The sequence below is a fragment of the Xenopus laevis genome, chromosome 3L (assembly GCF_017654675.1).
Source record: "Xenopus laevis strain J_2021 chromosome 3L, Xenopus_laevis_v10.1, whole genome shotgun sequence".
In the NCBI taxonomy this organism is placed as follows: domain Eukaryota; kingdom Metazoa; phylum Chordata; class Amphibia; order Anura; family Pipidae; genus Xenopus; species Xenopus laevis.
In genome coordinates, this window is record NC_054375.1 from 33,404,711 (window position 1) to 33,423,089 (window position 18,379).

The 18,379-nt window shown below is 33.4% G+C and overlaps 1 protein-coding gene across 11 annotated transcripts in view; it reads left to right on the forward strand.

Annotated features, from left to right (window-relative positions):
• Window positions 1–18,379, forward strand: part of LOC108710881 (protocadherin gamma-B5) — a 234,383-nt gene that overhangs the window by 51,003 nt on the left and 165,001 nt on the right. For 2 of the 11 annotated variants that reach the window (XM_041586096.1, XM_041586097.1), the window contains exon 1: window positions 5,943–8,645. The exons of 7 other annotated variants lie outside the window; for them this stretch is intronic. In XM_041586096.1, the coding sequence (XP_041442030.1) occupies window positions 5,958–8,645 (2,688 nt within the window). In that variant the 5' untranslated portion in view covers window positions 5,943–5,957. Of the gene's footprint in view, window positions 1–5,141; window positions 8,646–14,482; window positions 17,137–18,379 lie in introns of those variants that run through there. 2 more of the 11 variants (XM_041586101.1, XM_041586103.1) reach the window with 2 other exon arrangements.

Consider the following 18,379-nt stretch of genomic DNA (forward strand, 5'->3'; position numbering starts at 1 on the left):
TGCACACATAATTAGCAGTAACTATCTAATAAGAAAAATTTATTTTTTGTTTCTTAATTCTGTGTTTTTTTTTATTGCACTTACCCAGTAATGCTGTAATAATAAATAAATATAAATATAAATAATAATGTAATGCTCCCTAGATTTTCCTGATATTGTTTGGGGGACTGTTGATATTGGGGAGTCATCAGTGATTTGCATAATATTTAAAATGTTAAAATATTTTATTCCAGTTGTCCTCATTATTACTTTTTCATATATATATATATATATATATATATATATATATATATATATATATATATATATATATATATATATATATATATTCCTAAGAGTGTTAGAAATAAGTGAGATGTTGGCTGTATCAAGATATGGGTCTTTAATTAAGTATTTCAGTTCATTTATGTCCTGATCATTGTATGCACACCTATGTGTGTTCCCTTCCCATAGTTTTCTAATAATTCCAATCATGTAATTATTAATAATGTAATAATTTATTAATAAATCATGTATTAAATTAATTTATAATGCATAATTAATGTAATTTTTCTGAAAATAATTATTTTAGAAGCTTGATAATATTGAGTAGATTTTACATTGCTGCAATTCCACATAAGCACCTCTGAGCGCCACTGTTGACCAAGAAAGAAAGAAATGTGGATCTGGAATTCTAGTAATAAACTCACACTGCAGATCTGTAGAAGGAAAGACAGACATTTTCTGGATTCTCAGGAACATTAGACAAGGCAAACCAATTGTGCTTCCTTAAATCTGTGGATTTAAACTGAACTTTCCACTGGATTACACATTTTGTGCATCAATAAGGCATTGGATCTGCTGATGGCTGCAAAAGAAATACATAATTTTCAGATGTCCCAAGGAATGAGATGGCAAGTAACATTTTCATGTTTATTGTTTTGGCTTTGTCATTTGGTCTCTGGGCAGCTCCATTATTCTATTACTGAAGAACTGAGAAAAGGCTCTGTGATTGCAAATATTGCTACAGATCTTGAATTAGATATAAAGACACTTCAGTCTAGAAAACTTAGCATTGTCTCACATATTTTAGAGACATATTTTGCCTTAGATTTAGAAAGTGGAAATTTATATATTAAAGACAGGATAGATAGGGAGATTCTATGCAGGACAGAAACTACCTGTTTTTTAACCTTTGATGCAGTGCTTGAGAATCCTCTAAATGTTTTCACTGTCACAATTGAAATTCAGGATATAAATGATAATCCTCCAGTATTTTTCCATGACACCATCACTTTAAAGATCAGTGAATCAACAGCAACAGGAACATTTGTGGCATTACAAAATGCAGAAGATCCCGATATTGGCACCAATTCTGTACAGTCATATTCACTCAGTGATAATAACCATTTTACACTTAGAAAAAGATCTAGCACTGATCAGAATGGATTTCCAGAACTTGTGTTAGAAAAACCTCTGGACCGTGAGACACAAAAGGTTCATGAATTAATCTTAACAGCTTCTGATGGTGGATACCCAGTGAAAACTGGTACTGTTATAATCAGGGTTATTGTTACTGATGCTAATGATAATTTACCTGTTTTCTCTCAAGCTGTGTATAAAGTCAGCATTAGTGAAAATACTCCAATTAACTCAACAGTTCTCTATGTAAACGCAACTGACAAAGATGAAGGTACAAATGCACAAATAACCTACTCTTTCATCAAAACATCAGAAAATGGCATTCATACACCTATGTTTAGCATTAATCAAATAAATGGTGAAATTAAAACACAACAAATACTAGATTTTGAGTTGACAAGAAATTATGAAGTGTCAGTACAGGCCACAGATGGAGGAGGCTTTGTTTCACATTCCAAAGTATTAATAGAAATTATTGATGAAAATGACAATGCACCCGAGATAACTGTTACTTCAATATCTTCTCCTGTTCCTGAAGATTCTGAACCTGGTACTGTTATTGCACTCATCAAAGTCCACGATAAAGACTCTGGAGAAAATGGAGTAGCTGAGTGCCAGCTATTAGGTTCACCTCCTTTTCAATTAGTTTCAACCTCCACTAGTTACTATAGAATTATTACTACAAGTGCTTTGGACAGAGAGAAAGTTCAATTGTATAACATCACAATTCTTGCTAATGACAAAGGATCACCGCAACTGTTCAGCAGAAAATCCATTATACTGCATATATCAGATGTTAATGACAATCCACCAGTGTTTTTGAAATCTACATATGTTGCTTATTTGCCTGAGAACAATTTACCAGGAGCTTCGATATACAAGATACAAGCATCAGATATGGATACCGGAGACAATGCTAAAGTTGTTTATTCAGTTTTTAACACAGATACAGAGGTCTTTCCAGTGTCTTCATATTTTTCCATTAACATAGAGACAGGAGTTCTCTATGCTCAGCGGTCTTTTGACTATGAGCAGCACAAGGAGTTTGCAATGCATGTACAGGCTAAAGACAATGGATTTCCATCTCTGAGTAGCAATGCAATATTGTTTATCCGCATAATAGACCAAAATGACAATGCACCCAAAATTTTGTATCCCTCCACGGAAAATGGTGACTCATCGATATTCGAGATTGTTCCCTTTGCTTCACCACAAGGTTCTTTAGTAACTAAAGTGGTTGCAGTAGATGCAGACTCTGGTCATAATTCTTGGCTTTCTTATCATTTCATACAAATTTCAGAACCATTTCCTTTCAGTATTAGTCAAAAAACAGGTGAAATTAAAACAACACGTGTGTTTCAGGAGAAAGATGTTTTGAAGCATAAAGCGCTAATTATGGTAAAGGACAATGGAGACCCTGTTCTGTCAGCAACAGCTACCTTAAGCCTTGTTGTGGCAGATTACATTCAACAGGTAGTTCCTCAGCTAAGTAACACGCTTTCGGATGATAATACACCGGCTAATTTGCAAATGTACTTAATGATAGCACTTGCTCTTATATCCTTGCTATTTATTTTAACTATTATTTTGGTGATCATATCAAAGTGCAAGGACTCAAAGCCATCGCCAGTTCTTGGGTTTCAAAGTGCAAATTTGTATTCTGAAGTTGATCCTGGAATGCTTTCTAGATTTAATAATGGAACATTGACTCTTCCCTACTCATACAATGTTTGTGTAGCTTTGGATTCATCTGAAGGGGACTTTACTTTTATTAAGGCAGATCAAAATGTGCCCACAGACAATCTTATTGATGCTGATGATTCTGGACTTGGAAATGAAAACTTAAAAAATACTTTATCTCCTAGCAACATCATACAGGTGAGTTAATATTATGTTTATTAGTACTTGTAATAAATATTGTAGAAGTAAAATGTTGATTGTGAATGCCCATTATGTAGTCAACTTTAGACAACATTAATACTGAAGAAAATACAGAAGTCAAACATAGAAGCCTTGATTTATCTGAGATTAGTTATAAGCATTCTGTTTTTTTCTGTATGTATCATTGATGATTAATTATACAAATTTGAATGGAGGTGCCCCATAAGGTGCACATGAACCACCAATGCACAGCATAGAATACATGTCAACTAATGTAAAAAAATTACAAAATGGATGTATTGTAAAAAGGTAGGACCTGGTGAGCCATCTGAGGCAAATATCTCTGTAAGGTGGGGTGCCTAAACTCTGTCCAGGAACATGATCTAGGCATCAAATTCATAATTAACCATCATAAAGCTTATCACATTAAGCTTTCTTGAAATAGTAGTGGCATTGTGGGATTTTGCCTATTACTTCAGAACTTAAACACACAAAGTCAGAGTCAGAAACTCAGACGAGAAAATCAGAAAGACTAGTCTTTTGGGCTTGGAGTTAGTGTACAAGAAAGGATTTCAATGTGCATTTAAATGTATTTTTGAAACACAATTTAAGTATTTTTACACATAATTTTGTACATTGCTACATAAAATATAACATACTTTGAAAAATTTTATATTCTATAAATAGAATTATTAAGTAGGTGTTGCTTCATATACATACATGCCAATAGTCCTAGTAGAGGTTGTTAGCTTTAACTTCAATGTCATTTACGTGCAATGCTAGGTGCTTCATTAAACCATATAGGATACAAAGGATTGTAATAATGTGATTTTTTTGTTACTTTCTGCTCTTGTCAACACTAAAAATATATTTGCCATGCTGAAAATTATACAAAAATAGACATTATCATAAATTAGAGTCAACCTTTTCTCTGATGTAATAAAGTCAGTCTTTTAAATAATTCCCTAAAGATTCGGAGGGCCTATTCTTTGTTTGAAATTCCAGTTTGTTGAATAAAAGCTAAAGAATGTATTCAGCACTGAGGCTCAGACCATGGGGTTTGCTTCATCTACAGTTGTAAAGATATTCCCCCGCCCTAGCCACTCTCCTAGTGGCAAGCATTGCGGGGCTAGGTAGGAGTAGCTGTGTGCTGGGGAGCACCAGTGCTGAATTGTTACACCAATGGTCTGCTGCATTTACCTGTTTGTTAAGGCATTCATTTGCACAAAACCGAACAGTAGTTGTTAAGGAACAAATGCATTTTGAAAAATACCTGAAGGCATATTGTTTAAAATTTACTGTTTCTATGAATATTATTGTTTAAAGTAATTTCAATTTTGGTCCATATAAGACCTGGATTTGTGGAAAGGCCACAAATGCCCTGGCCTAGGGTGGCAGAATTTTAGGGCTGGCATTCTGCCCAGCCATGTTGCAATGGGTTCAGAAGCATTGGGGATATGCAGGAGATTTGCTAGCTCAATAAATCTCCTGTGTGCCAAACCCAGGGTTTGGACTGACGTGATAAGACTTGCTCATTCATATGTGGGCATATGGAAGGGGGAGGCAGGAAGGGGCAAAGGGAAAAGGGAGTGATAAGTGTCCCCGGTCAAGGTGCAACCAATGTATAAATCTTACCCTCACTGTTTGTAGGGTAGGCACTCATAGAGCAATCGTCCAGGCAGTTGTAGTAAAACGGTCTTTATTGAAGTATGGGTTACAGCCTTACGTGTTTCGCGTTCTCACAACACTTAGTCATAGGCTAAGCATATATCTGTCCCTGTCAATATACTACTATAATTTTAGAACATTAATTTGCAGTGATGTAATGTATAGTAGGCAACATAACTATACGGTTGTAATTATTAGCCCTGTAAAAGTCAGTGAAAGTTTTGTATTTTTATGAACTACATATATTTTACATTATTGGTGCTTACCATTTGAACTGGCATCATAAACCAAAGACCAAAACACTGGGCCTTTGTCAAATACTACAATTTGAACCTGCATTTTTTGGGTATTGTACAATAATCTTTCAAAAGCTATTCACTGCTCAAGGGTTCTGTTCTTTGTAGCAATATAATTTACAGAATATTTCTCGTCTTCTAAGATGTCATCAGTGACTTTACTGGGGTATGTTTTTTGGACCCACCCTCTGTCTGCCAAGAGATGCATCTCATAGAAAGCACAATAAAAACATTCTACAACATTTATAATAAACATAGTTTATGTTTTGATAATCTTGACATATGTTCAAAAGCACACATAATACCTTATTCAATCAATATCATTTTCAATAGTACCTACTGTACTATCCTTGCCTCTATGTCTTGCAGTTATTAGTACAGAGAAAAAAAATACTACATACTGAAGGTAGATGGAAGATTTTGACTGTAAAAATAAAATAAATCTTAAAATGGTACTCTCATTGCTATGTGATAAAATTACAGCATTCTTTTTTTTCATTCAAAACTTTAAGCCAGTACATAACTTTAATTCAGAAATGCTAAGAAAACCAAGAAAAGGTATGAGGAACAGAGCACCTAATGCATAGTGTGCTGGACTTATTGTATGAAATAAATCACATCTGTATTTATAGACGTGCTTTACATAGAATAAATATATATAGAGAGAGAGAAATATGTTAAAAAGATTATTTAAATCCAAGCCACACTGAAATGATTTTCAGTACTGTAGTTCCCTTTTTGTGCCTCAGAGCGCCGCTGTTTACCTATAAGGAGAAGGATACAGAAGTGAAAAACCAGAGTTATTCATACTACTCACTGCAGATCTGCAGGAAGAAAGACAGACATTTTCTAGAGGCTTCCATTCACAGAAGACATAATCTCTTTGCTGTCTTAAGGAAATTATTTCAAACCATATTTCATTGGAACTCAACCTTTGTGACTGAAAAAGGAATTTATGTACTGGCAATGGCTGAGATGAAAATCCAGGAAGCACAGACATACAAGGGAATCAAATGGCAAGTAATAATTTTATTCTCATTCTCATGGCTTTGCCATTCAGTCTCTGCCCATCTTGATTATTTTATTGCTGAAGAATTAAGAAAAGACTCATTTATAGCCAATATTGCAAATGATCTTGGATTAGATGTTAAAGATCTCTCACCCCAAAGATTTCGCATTGTTTCTCGTGCTGCTGAGAAATATTTTTATGTAGATATAAAAACTGGAATTTTATATGTGAAAGACAGAATAGACAGAGAGACCCTGTGTAGGGCAGAAGCTACTTGTGCCATAAGTTTTGATGCAGTGACTACAAATCCTCTAAATGTTTCCTCAGTCACAATTCAAATTGAAGATATAAATGATAATCCTCCAAGGTTTTTTCCTGATAGTATTAATTTAGAAGTTGTTGAATCTACTTCACAAGGAATACAATTATCATTGCAAAAAGCAGAGGACCCAGATACAGGCAATAATTCTATACAAACCTACACACTCAGTGACAATCTCTATTTTACACTTAGACAGAAGACCAACAAAGACATGAGTAAATCTCCAGTCCTTGTATTAGAGAAACCCCTAGATCGTGAAACACAAACCATTCATGAATTAATTTTAACAGCCTCTGATGGAGGGAACCCAACAAGAACTGGCACTGCTTTAATTAGAATTATTGTTACTGATGTCAATGATAATATACCTATATTTTCTCAAGAAGTTTATAAAGTCAGTATTAGTGAAAATACTCCAATTAATACAACGGTGATCTGTGTAAATGCAGCTGATAAAGATGAAGGTCTAAATGCTCAAATTACTTATTTTCTTGGCAAAACATCAGAAAACAGCGTTGATACTGAAATGTTTACCATTAATCCAAAAAATGGCGAGATTAAAACAATAAAACATTTAAATTTTGAGGAAATAAGAAATTATGAAATATCAATACAAGCCAAAGATGGAGGAGGATTTGTGGCTCATTCCAAAGTGTTAATAGAAATAATAGATGAAAATGACAATTTGCCTGAAATATCTATTACCTCCATTACGTCTCCTGTTCCTGAGGACTCTGTACCTGGTACTGTTATAGCTCTGGTTGAAGTTCATGATCAGGACTCTGGAGAAAATGGAGAAGTTGACTGTCAGATACTGGGCACAGCACATTTCCAATTGGTTTCATCCTCCAGTAGATACTACAGAATTATTACTGCAAGTGCCTTGGACAGAGAAAAAATATCATCATATGATATCACTGTTGCTGCTAATGACCGGGGATCTCCTCATCTTTCCACCAGAAAAATCATCAGATTAAATGTTTCTGATGTTAATGACAATGCACCAGTGTTCATGAAATCCAAATTTGATGCTTATTTGGCTGAGAACAATTTACCAGGAGCTTCAATATACTGCATTTTTGCATCTGACCTGGATATTGGCGAGAATGCTAAAGTCATATATTCAATTTCTAGCAAAAATACAGAGGATTTTCCAGTTTCATCATATTTTTCAATAAATATAGAGACTGGAGTTCTCTATGCTCAGCGATCATTTGATTATGAGCAGCACAAAGAATTTCAAATGGAAATAACGGCTAAAGACAATGGATTCCCACCTCTAAGTAGCAATGCTACTTTGTTCATTCATATAACAGATCAAAATGATAATGCACCCAAAATTTTATATCCATCTTCAGATGGTGGCTATTCCTTCTTTGATATGGTCTCTTTGGCCTCTGAGCAAGGTACCTTGATTACAAAAGTGGTTGCAGCTGATTCAGACTCTGGACATAATTCTTGGCTTTCCTATAATTTCATACAAGTGTCAGAACCCCTACCCTTTATCATTAGTCAGCACAATGGTGAAATACGGACATTGCGCATGTTTCAGGAGAAAGATAGTTTAAAGTACAAGGTAGTGGTTCTAGTAAAGGATAATGGAGAACCATCCCTCTCAGCAACAGTTACATTAAGTCTTGTTGTTGCAGAGCATTTTCAGCAAGTGATTCCTAAAAGCAGAAATCTGTCAAATGAGGAAGAGTCTCAGTCTAATCTGCAAATGTACTTGATCATTGCGGTTGCTTTAATTTCCTTGTTATTTATTTTAACTGTTGTGTTGGTGATTTTATCAAAATGCAAAGAGTCAGAACCTTCCTCAGACTTTGGAGTTTTAAGTAGTAATTTATACTCGCAAGTTGATCCCAGATTACTTTCTAAGTTTAATACCGGAACTCTGCCACTACCCTACTCTTACAATGTTTGCGTGGCTTTGGATTCATCTGAAGGGGACTTTACTTTTATTAAGCCAGATCAAAATGTGCCCATAGACAATCTTATTGATGCTGATGATTCAGGATTTGGAAATGGAAACCTAAAAGATACTTTATCTCCCAGCAATGCCGTACAGGTGAGTTTAATGTTATTTCTAACAAGTATATCATTTATCAGAATAATCTCATGATCACTTTTTGCTAGGTGGTTTAAAGTGGAAATCATTAATGATTCCATCTGGTTAATACGGTAGCTCATTTGCTATATTTGCTCATTGTTTTAGACATTATAAATGTTTAATTATTATTAACAGGTATGTATAGAGTGCCAAAATGTTGTGCAGTGCTTAAACTCTAAATTTATTTGACTGCATTGTGTGAACACTATTCAGTTTTATGAGGTGTTAGAACTCAGCTGTGGTACTAAAATCTAAAACCACTGCAGACACTTTTTCCCCAGTAGAAATTGCAAGCTGTGGGTTATGGATTGAAGACACATTTCCAATCATTCCAGTGTAGACAGAGATGAGCAATCATGAACCTATTGGTATTATGTTTGCATTGGGAAATTATATATCAGGAAATTGATGCATACTTGATGAACTTTTCATGCAAGAGTTTTTCTAGAAAATTTGTTCAATCATTCATTCATCACAATTTATTTTTTAATAAAAATTACAGTACTTGTATATGCAGTACTGTTAATTCAAATAATACATGAATGGAATACAATACAAAATAATTAACTACTCCTGAGCAGTAGAAGAGTACAGTAAGGGGAGACAGTATGTGGTTGGTGGGTGACGGGTTGTGGGGCAGTTGCGAAGTCTGTACCCAGGCCTTTGGGTGTATGACTTTGGGAGATGATTCCAGAATTAGGCAGTACTGGCTGAGCATGGTTTGTATAATAATAATAATAATAATAATAATAATAATAATAATAATAATGATAATAATAATTATAATAATAATAATAATAATAATAATAATAATAATAATAATAATAATAATAATAATAATAATAAAGTCTGTATAATATTTATTATATAATATTTTTGTATAATATTTAGAATCCTAAAAAAAAAATAATTCAGTGACCTTTATTACTACTACTTTATTATTACTTTTTCTGAGAAGGCCATGAAAAAAAAGAAGACAATGTTTAACTTTGAGAGAGTGTTCTGAAAGAGCACAAGGGGCCCATTTACTAATTCAAATTAGATTTTTTTCCAAAATTTAAAAAGTAGTGGTTGGCCTATCCTATACTCTTTTAAAGCTATAAAAATTTGAGATTTATTAAGTGTAAAACCACGAAAACCTCTATTATAAAACTCTGCCAGGTAAAAGTTGTCAAGGTCCTATTGAAGTCAATGGAAGCTGCGCTGATCCTATTACACTGTTTTAAATCAATTTGAACTTTTAGAGGTTTTCAGATTTTTTTTGCAAGGAATTGTCTGAAAAATTAGCATATTATTTTCTGTTCATACTTTTTTATTCAGATATTTTAAAACATTCCATGACATTCATAGTTTTAGAGTTTGTGAGTTTAGTCACGGTTTCAAACACCTCTAAAACCACTAAAATGCAACCTTTGATAAATAGGCCCTCCACGTGCTGGTGTATTAAAATGTAATGCTTGGGGACTATTGTCTTTCTCATTTGCTGATATCTCTACATATTTTACCAGGCACTGTTTCAATCATTGCATGTGTCCTTTCTACTTATAATTCTTCTAACATTACTCTTGGCTCAGGACATTTCAATAACTGGTAATAATAAAACAGTATCTTAATTAAATTGCATTATAATAAATACAATAAAAAAGGTTATATAGTAAAGTGTCTTGAAATATAAATACACCTTGTAGGTTATGAATACAAAAACTGAGTTTTCTAAAAAAAAAATTTAAAAAAAAAAGCTTATATAAACTTGATAAAGTTGAGTAAGTTTTGCATTGCTGTAATTCCACATAAGAGCATCTGAGCACCACTGTTGACCATTTCTGTTCAGGTGAAACGTGTGTTTCAGGAGAATGATGTTTTTAAGCATAAAGCAGTAATTGTTCCCCAGCTAAGTAACATACTGTTGGTTGATAAAACACCATTTCATTTGCAAATGTATTTAATGATAGCACTGGTTCTAATATCCTTGCTTTTTATTTTAACAATTATTTTGGTGATCATATAAAAATGTAGGGATTCAAAGCCATCCCCAGTTATTGGCCTTCAAAGTGCAAAATTGTATTCTCACATTGATCCTGGAATGCTTTCTAGATTAAATAATGGAACTTTGCCTCTTCCCTACTCCTAAAATGTGTATGTGTGTGTCTTTGGATCAATCTGAAGGTGACTTTACTTTTATAAAACCTAAACAAAATGTCCCAGTAGACAATTTGATTGATGCTGATGATTCAGCAACGATGGCATAAAAGATACTTTGACTCCAGCTAATGCTTGGCAAGTGAGTACCAAAGAACAAAAAATAAAACAATATGTATATTAATAAATTCAATGTTTGTCTACACATAGTTTACTGAGAACTTTCTAAGTGGAGGAAGTAGCTTACATGTATATGTTGAAATACATTAGTAATAGAATTGTGGAAATATTATATTAATTTTATTCTTTGCCATTTATACATACCAGATTTACATAAAACACTCTACCCAATTGAATAGTTTTTTAGAATTGTGTTTATCTATAGATATCTATTTCTTCCATGTAGTTATATTATTGTATATTCATTTCAGGCTGTGATAATTGGCTATTAAAATTTAAATCATACTTTTTTCCCCAAAAAAGATTATTGGAGTTGACTACATGTATTATTTACTATGCTTCATAATGTTGGTTGCAGTGGGGTACATTGTGTTACAGTATATCTTATGTTGGTTGTAGTGGGGTTTTTAAAATGGCTGTAATCTGTAGTTTGTCTCTGATTATTAGGCAATACATGCTGAAGAGGAATATGGTGTATATATAACTTGAGTTTAAATGTTCATTAATGTGCTATAAATGTTTGAATAAAACATATTGTAATTAATTTTTTTTATCCATGGATAACTAATCTACTGCAGTATTTTTCATTTTATCATATCACTGGGATAACCATATTTTTCCTTATATAAAGGATATAGTAACATGTCCTTGACCAAGAGATTATGTTTGATGGCACCATTAGTAATAGTAGTATTGTTTTTAAAATTTATAAGTGATCAGTATAATGTGCAAATTATTTTCCTTTTTTAAAATCAGTAAAACTTCCATAGAAGCATGGATATAATGTTCAAAGTGTTGTCCACTTATATTGTATCTGTATTGAGCAGGCTTAGAGACTGTTTTATGAAAGTTTAATATTGCATTTCTTAGAGGTGCTAGTTGGCTATGGAATGTGTATGCTATGGAATATGTACAAGCTGATATAAGGGCCATATTGAAAAGCATAAGTGTGCATAAAAACATATTTAAGTCATTTAAAACACTGGTGCAGCTGTTAGTATCTTTGGCCTATGAGACTGTATGTACGTATGTATTTATTTATGGTAAGCTCTTGAATAATAAACCTTCTTATTGTGCTTGAGGTACAAAATATGTAAATTTAGTTTTTGTAAACTTCCGAATGCAATTCTACTCTTCAACTTTCTATTGTGTCTTTTATATAATTATTATGATAATTACTATTTAATGTAGCATGGCAAATCTGTTAAATATGTTGAAAGAAACAAGGTTGTCCTAGTGTATAACTTTATTAAAGACTGAAGGTGTCCTTGCATTGGTTTCTGGCAGTGGTTCTGAGTATTCAGAGAACACTGCATTGTTAAGTAAAATGCTTTTCTGTATTGTATCATTCAACCTGAAAACATGTGTGATAAAAAGGTACAAAGTTTGATACTGGCCTTGTTTCTTATAGTCATCAATCAACAGGTAGCATTTACTGGTCCCCATGTAGAAGAAAACTTCTGAATGGTTGTTATGTGTTATTTCACATGGGCAAGCTTTAAGTCTTTTGTTATGCATGGGGGGATTATTTATTATTAACTGCTTGCCCCCTTGCCAACAACATTGAATCTACTTAGTTGGTACAAAGATTAATGATTCGTTTTAAATCAAAGGGCCTTTCTTTATACTGTAATAAAATCCATCTGTAAACTAAGCAATTTTTTTATTTGTGTTCAGTCTAGTGTAATTTTGTGTATTTAAATTGTTGTGCCTAGTCATGGGATAATACTGGCGTAAATGATTTAACAAAGGACCTGTCATACAAGAAACATTTATCTGATGATGGTCCCAGGAAATACAATTGTTTCATATCTGAACCTCTTAAAATGGACTGTGTTTTGTATTAATACCTTTTTAGGATCCATTATTATATTTGGCAAAAAATGTATGGATAATAATCAAAATATTTATTTTGTTACTATTGTTCAAAATACTTCAGCTTTATTGATATATTATGTGTATAACTAAAATATAAGTAAAGATTTACCTTGTTGCTAAATGACACTTTGATAATAAAGACACTAAATGGCAAAAGTTTCTAAATCTTAGCACATTTGATCATTAAACCACTGAAACTTGATTTTTTGGGATCCCTCAGTTTTGTTTTTCTCAAATTCATGTACAGTTATGTTTATAGTTGATCCGATCAAAAGTAGTTGAATGCTTCCATCCAAAGCAAAATCCAAGATATCAAGCTTTCATTCCACCATTGGAAGTTAAAATAATAAATATTTTACATCTAAAAACATTACCATTATATAAGAAGTAATTTCCCCCAAGAGATGATTAATTATAAAAAATTATAATTTGACATATACACCATTCACTTTTTAAAATAGTATAACTATATTTTAGAGTGAAGGCAATCTTAGCACAGATAAAAATGAGGCATAGGCAAGGCAACCTGAACCAACTGGTCACTTTAAGGGGGTTATTTAGCAAAGTCCGAATGTATTTCAATATTTTCTGCTACAAACTCAGATCAAATCCGCTTGGGTTTTTTTACGCTTATTTATTATCACATTTTCCCGAAAATTTGCTTTGCGGAGAAAAATCTGATTTTCACAAATTTTTCTGACTTTTTAATCCGATTTTCATGATTTTTTCATAATTTTTACCGGGGTATTACCCGAAACCTAGCGCACATCAAAACATCATTGGGACTTCTATGCAACCTTGACTTATATGCAACCTCGACAGGTCTAAGATGCCAGATTTTCAGATTCGGATTTTAACAATCCTCGGGGTTTAATAAATTCCGAAAAATTTGTGATTTTTGCATTTGGAGTTTAGTAAATAACCCCCAAGTGTCCAATCATTTGAATTTTCAATAAAACTACTTTAGTTTTTTGATACTAAGACATCTGAGTGGGTTATATTTTGGTAAATTGTTAACCAGTTCTTATCATCTGAAACTATAAGTTTATCAGTACAAATTTGTTTTTTTTCATACTAAAAGGGGTAGCAACAGTGACTTGAAGTGGCCCCATGGTTTTGAAACTTTTACATTTTCCAGCAAAGAGGAAAAAATTAAACTGTATAGAAGGCATATATTCCCAATAGATCAGGATGGGTAGATAGAGTGAGATTAATAAACTTTTGGCCACGGAGGACATAGTTGTTTGGAGCTGTAAGAGGAGACTCTTCACAATAATTTGTTCCATTTCCAGTGAATTTTCTACATCCCTCCTTACTGTGCACAGGTCATTACAACTAGTAAAAACGAAAAAGTAAAAAGTGAAACAATGTGTTACATCTAAAATAATGTGTACTATGCACTTTGTGTCTATGCAGTACCATATATGCCTGAACATCTTTGTAAAGCATTGGCTCAGTGTATTGTTTAACTATATCTGTTCATAATTTTCTTATATATAAAAGTTGCATTCTTACAAAGAAAGTTTAAAACTAGCAATAGATTTTATTCTTGCAGTTCCCAATTTTTGCCTCAGAGCGCCGCTGTTTACCAAATAAGAGAAAGATTGAACTGGAGATCTAGAGCTACTCATGCCCTTCATTCACACTGCAGATCTGCAAGGAAGAAGGCAGTCACTTTCTGGATTCTCTCATAAATTGGACTTACTATTTCTGCATATTACAAAAAGAAGGAATTATAAACTATATTTTTACTGGAATACAGATTGTGTGCTTTGGGAATACAAATGATTTGTTTTGAAAATCTCACATAGAGAAAATGGCTGTGGTAAAAATCTATCAAGCACAGACTTTCAAGAGAATCACATGGCAAGTAATATTTTTATTTCTATTCTCATGTCTTTGTCATTTAGTTTCTGGTCAGCTTCATTATTCTATTGTTGAAGAATTAAGAAAAGAGTCTGTTATTGCAAATATTGCAAATGATCTTGGCTTAGACATTAAGCAACTCTCATCAAGAAGACTTCGCATTGTTTCAGATGTTTCAGATAAATATTTTTCTGTAGATTCAGAAAATGGAAATTTATATATTAAGGACAGGATAGACAGAGAGACCCTGTGCAGGAAAGAAATTACCTGCTTCCTAACATTTGATGCAGTGGTTGTAAATCCTTTAAATGTCTTTACTGTTAAAATTGAAATTCAGGATATTAATGATAATCCTCCAGTTTTTTTCAATGATATTGTCACATTAGAAATGATTGAGCTTACTCTACCAGGAAAGCAGTTTGCTTTACAAACTGCTGAAGACCCAGACATTGGCCCTAATTCTGTACAAAGATATAAGCTCAGTGACAATCAGTATTTTACTCTGAATGAAAAGACCAGCTCTGATGGAAGCAAGATTCCAGAACTTGTTTTAGAGAAATCTCTAGACCGGGAGTCAAAAAATATTCATGAGTTATTCTTGACAGCCTCAGATGGGGGAACCTCAGCAAGAACTGGCACAGCTCTAATTAGGGTCATTGTTACTGACGCCAATGATAATATACCCATATTTACACAAGAGGTGTATAAAGTGAGCATAAGTGAAAAAACTCCAATAAACTCTACAGTGCTTTGTGTAAATGCATCTGATATGGATGAAGGTACAAATGCACAAATCACCTATTCCTTCAGCAAAACATCAGAAAACAACCTTCATGCAAATATGTTTAGCATTAATTCCACAAACGGCGAGATTAAAACAAAGAGCATTTTGAATTATGAGGTGAAAAAGGATTACGAGATATCAGTACAAGGCAAAGATGGAGGAGGCTTTGTGGCCCACTCAAAAGTATTGATAGAAATAACAGATGAAAATGACAATGCCCCTGAGTTATCAATTACATCATTATTTACCCCTGTTCCTGAGAATACCACACCTGGCACCGTGATTGCGCTGATCAAAGTTCATGATCAGGACTCAGGTGAAAATGGAGAAGTTGACTGTCAGATATTGGGTTCAGTACCCTTTCAACTAGTTTCATCCTCCAGCAGATTCTACCAAATTATTACCACAGATCCCTTGGACAGAGAGAGAGTTTCATGGTATAATATTACAATTCTAGCTACCGACAGAGGATCTCCCCAACTTTCTAGCAGAACATACATCAGACAAGATATATCTGATGTCAATGACAATCCACCATTGTTTATTAAATCTTCCTATACTGTTTACTTGCCTGAAAACAATTTACCTGGAGCCTCTATATACAGAGTACATGCATTAGATTTTGATATGGGAGATAATGCTAAAGTTATTTATTCAATTTTCAACACAAATGTAGAGGGTTTTCCGATATCCTCTTATTTTTCTATTAACATAGAGACTGGTGTTCTCTATGCTCAGAGATCATTTGATTATGAGCAGGACAAGGAGTTTCAAATGAAAATAGCAGCTAAAGATAATGGATCACCATCTCTGAGTAGCAATACAACATTAATTATCCGAATAATGGATCAGAATGACAACGCACCAAAAATCTTATATCCATCAACAGAAAGTGGGGAGTCATCGCTGTTTGAGATGGTTCCATTTGCTTCAGTTGAAGGTTTGTTGGTAACCAAGGTGATTGCAGTGGATGCAGATTCTGGTCATAACTCTTGGCTTTCTTATCATTTCTTACAAATATCTGAACCGCCCCCTTTTACAATTAACCATCATACAGGAGAAATCAGAACATCCCGTGTATTTCATGAGAAAGATTCTTTGAAGCACAAGGTGGTGGTAATGATAAAAGATAATGGACATCCATCTCTCTCAGCAACAGTTACAATTAACCTTGTTGTTGCAGATCATTTTCAGCAGCTTGTCCCCCAACTGAACAATGAGTTCACTCATGATGATTCACCTTCTAATTTGCAAATGTACTTGGTAATAGCCCTCGCTCTAATTTCTTTGCTGTTCATTTTAACTGTTATTGTGGTGGCCATATCAAAATGCAAGGAGTCAAAGTCTTCAACAACTTTTGGACCTCTAAGTACAAATTTTTATTCTCAAGTTGATCCCAGGATTCTCTCCACGTATAATAATGACACATTGCCTCTTCCTTACTCTTACAATGTTTGTGTGGCTTTAGACTCTTCTGAAAGTGATTTTACATTTCTAAAGTCAAGTCAGAATGTCCCTGTAGACAATCTTATTGATGCTGATGATTCAGGACTTGGAAATGAAAACTTAAAAGACACTTTGCCCCCCAGTAATTTCACACAGGTAAGTTCAATTTATTTCTGCTGTAATTGCAAAAATGATAAAGAATCAATTTCTCTTTGCTTTCTGTGGATAATATTTATATCTGTATAACTATTTAACTAATTAACACATTTATAAAACTCACGTTAGATAATTTATATATGTTTTTCATTTTATTTTCTATTTGATCTTTTACCAGAATGGCTGTACGAGGTGTTTGAATGAACCTATGGTTGAAGTTATTCTAAATTAATATATACATTTTCTGCTTGTACATATTTATTTTAAAGAGATTATTCAGCAATTTGAAAAGTTCAACAGATATTACAAGTTTGCGGGGGGTTTACAGTTTGTGAAAGTTGCCTTACAAACATGTTGTTGATGTCTTTTGATATTTTAGTCAAAATATTTTTGATAGTTCAATAGGGTCAGTATATTGAGATTGAGCACATGGTATTACATTTCCATATACCATATGTAATCCTTCTCTCTGCACATCTGCCATGATAGAAAAATTAGAGAGTGCAGGGGTTTTTGCAAAGGTCAAAAGACATGGTTACAACTGAAGGGGAACATTTTGGAGGGGATATTCTCTTTTATGCTTTCCTTTCACTTAAAAAAAGTGATTATGTTTAAACACAGGGGTCTACTATATGCTCAAAATGTATATTTACGCATTTCACCTTGTGGCTGCTGGGCATTGTTAAATTTATATAAGATTGATAATTAATTATAAAGGATGACATACAATTTTTGCTGTAAACTAGTTTGAATTGGAAGGGCCCATTTTGCCTGTACATTTCACTTTGGAAACAAGAGCAAAAAAGATGTATGGAAATGTTCAGATGTGCAATATTGGCAAACCAGGAGCTGAGACATTTTACCATACAAATCTGTAAAATTCCTATTTTCTGAATGCCAAATCACATTTTTGCCTAACTGAAATATGAGCATTTTATGTATTTAGGTTGCCAACTGATTGTTGGGCCATATAAAACAAGTAAGGAAGTAATGTGTTGCATAATTACTATTGATTATGGCATTGCGAATTTTAATTGTGCATTGTGAATTTTAATTTAATTTTAATTGTGCACTCTTAAGAAGTGCTTGAAGGTGTCGTAATCTTTTGGAGCAAACATAACGACTTTTTCAGTAAGAAGTTTTATTACATTTACTGCGCAGTGGTGCAAACTTTAAAATTTGACTACGGTCTTCCACTGTCGGAAGTGGTTGCTAAACAGTTACTGGGTTCACAAAAGCTAGA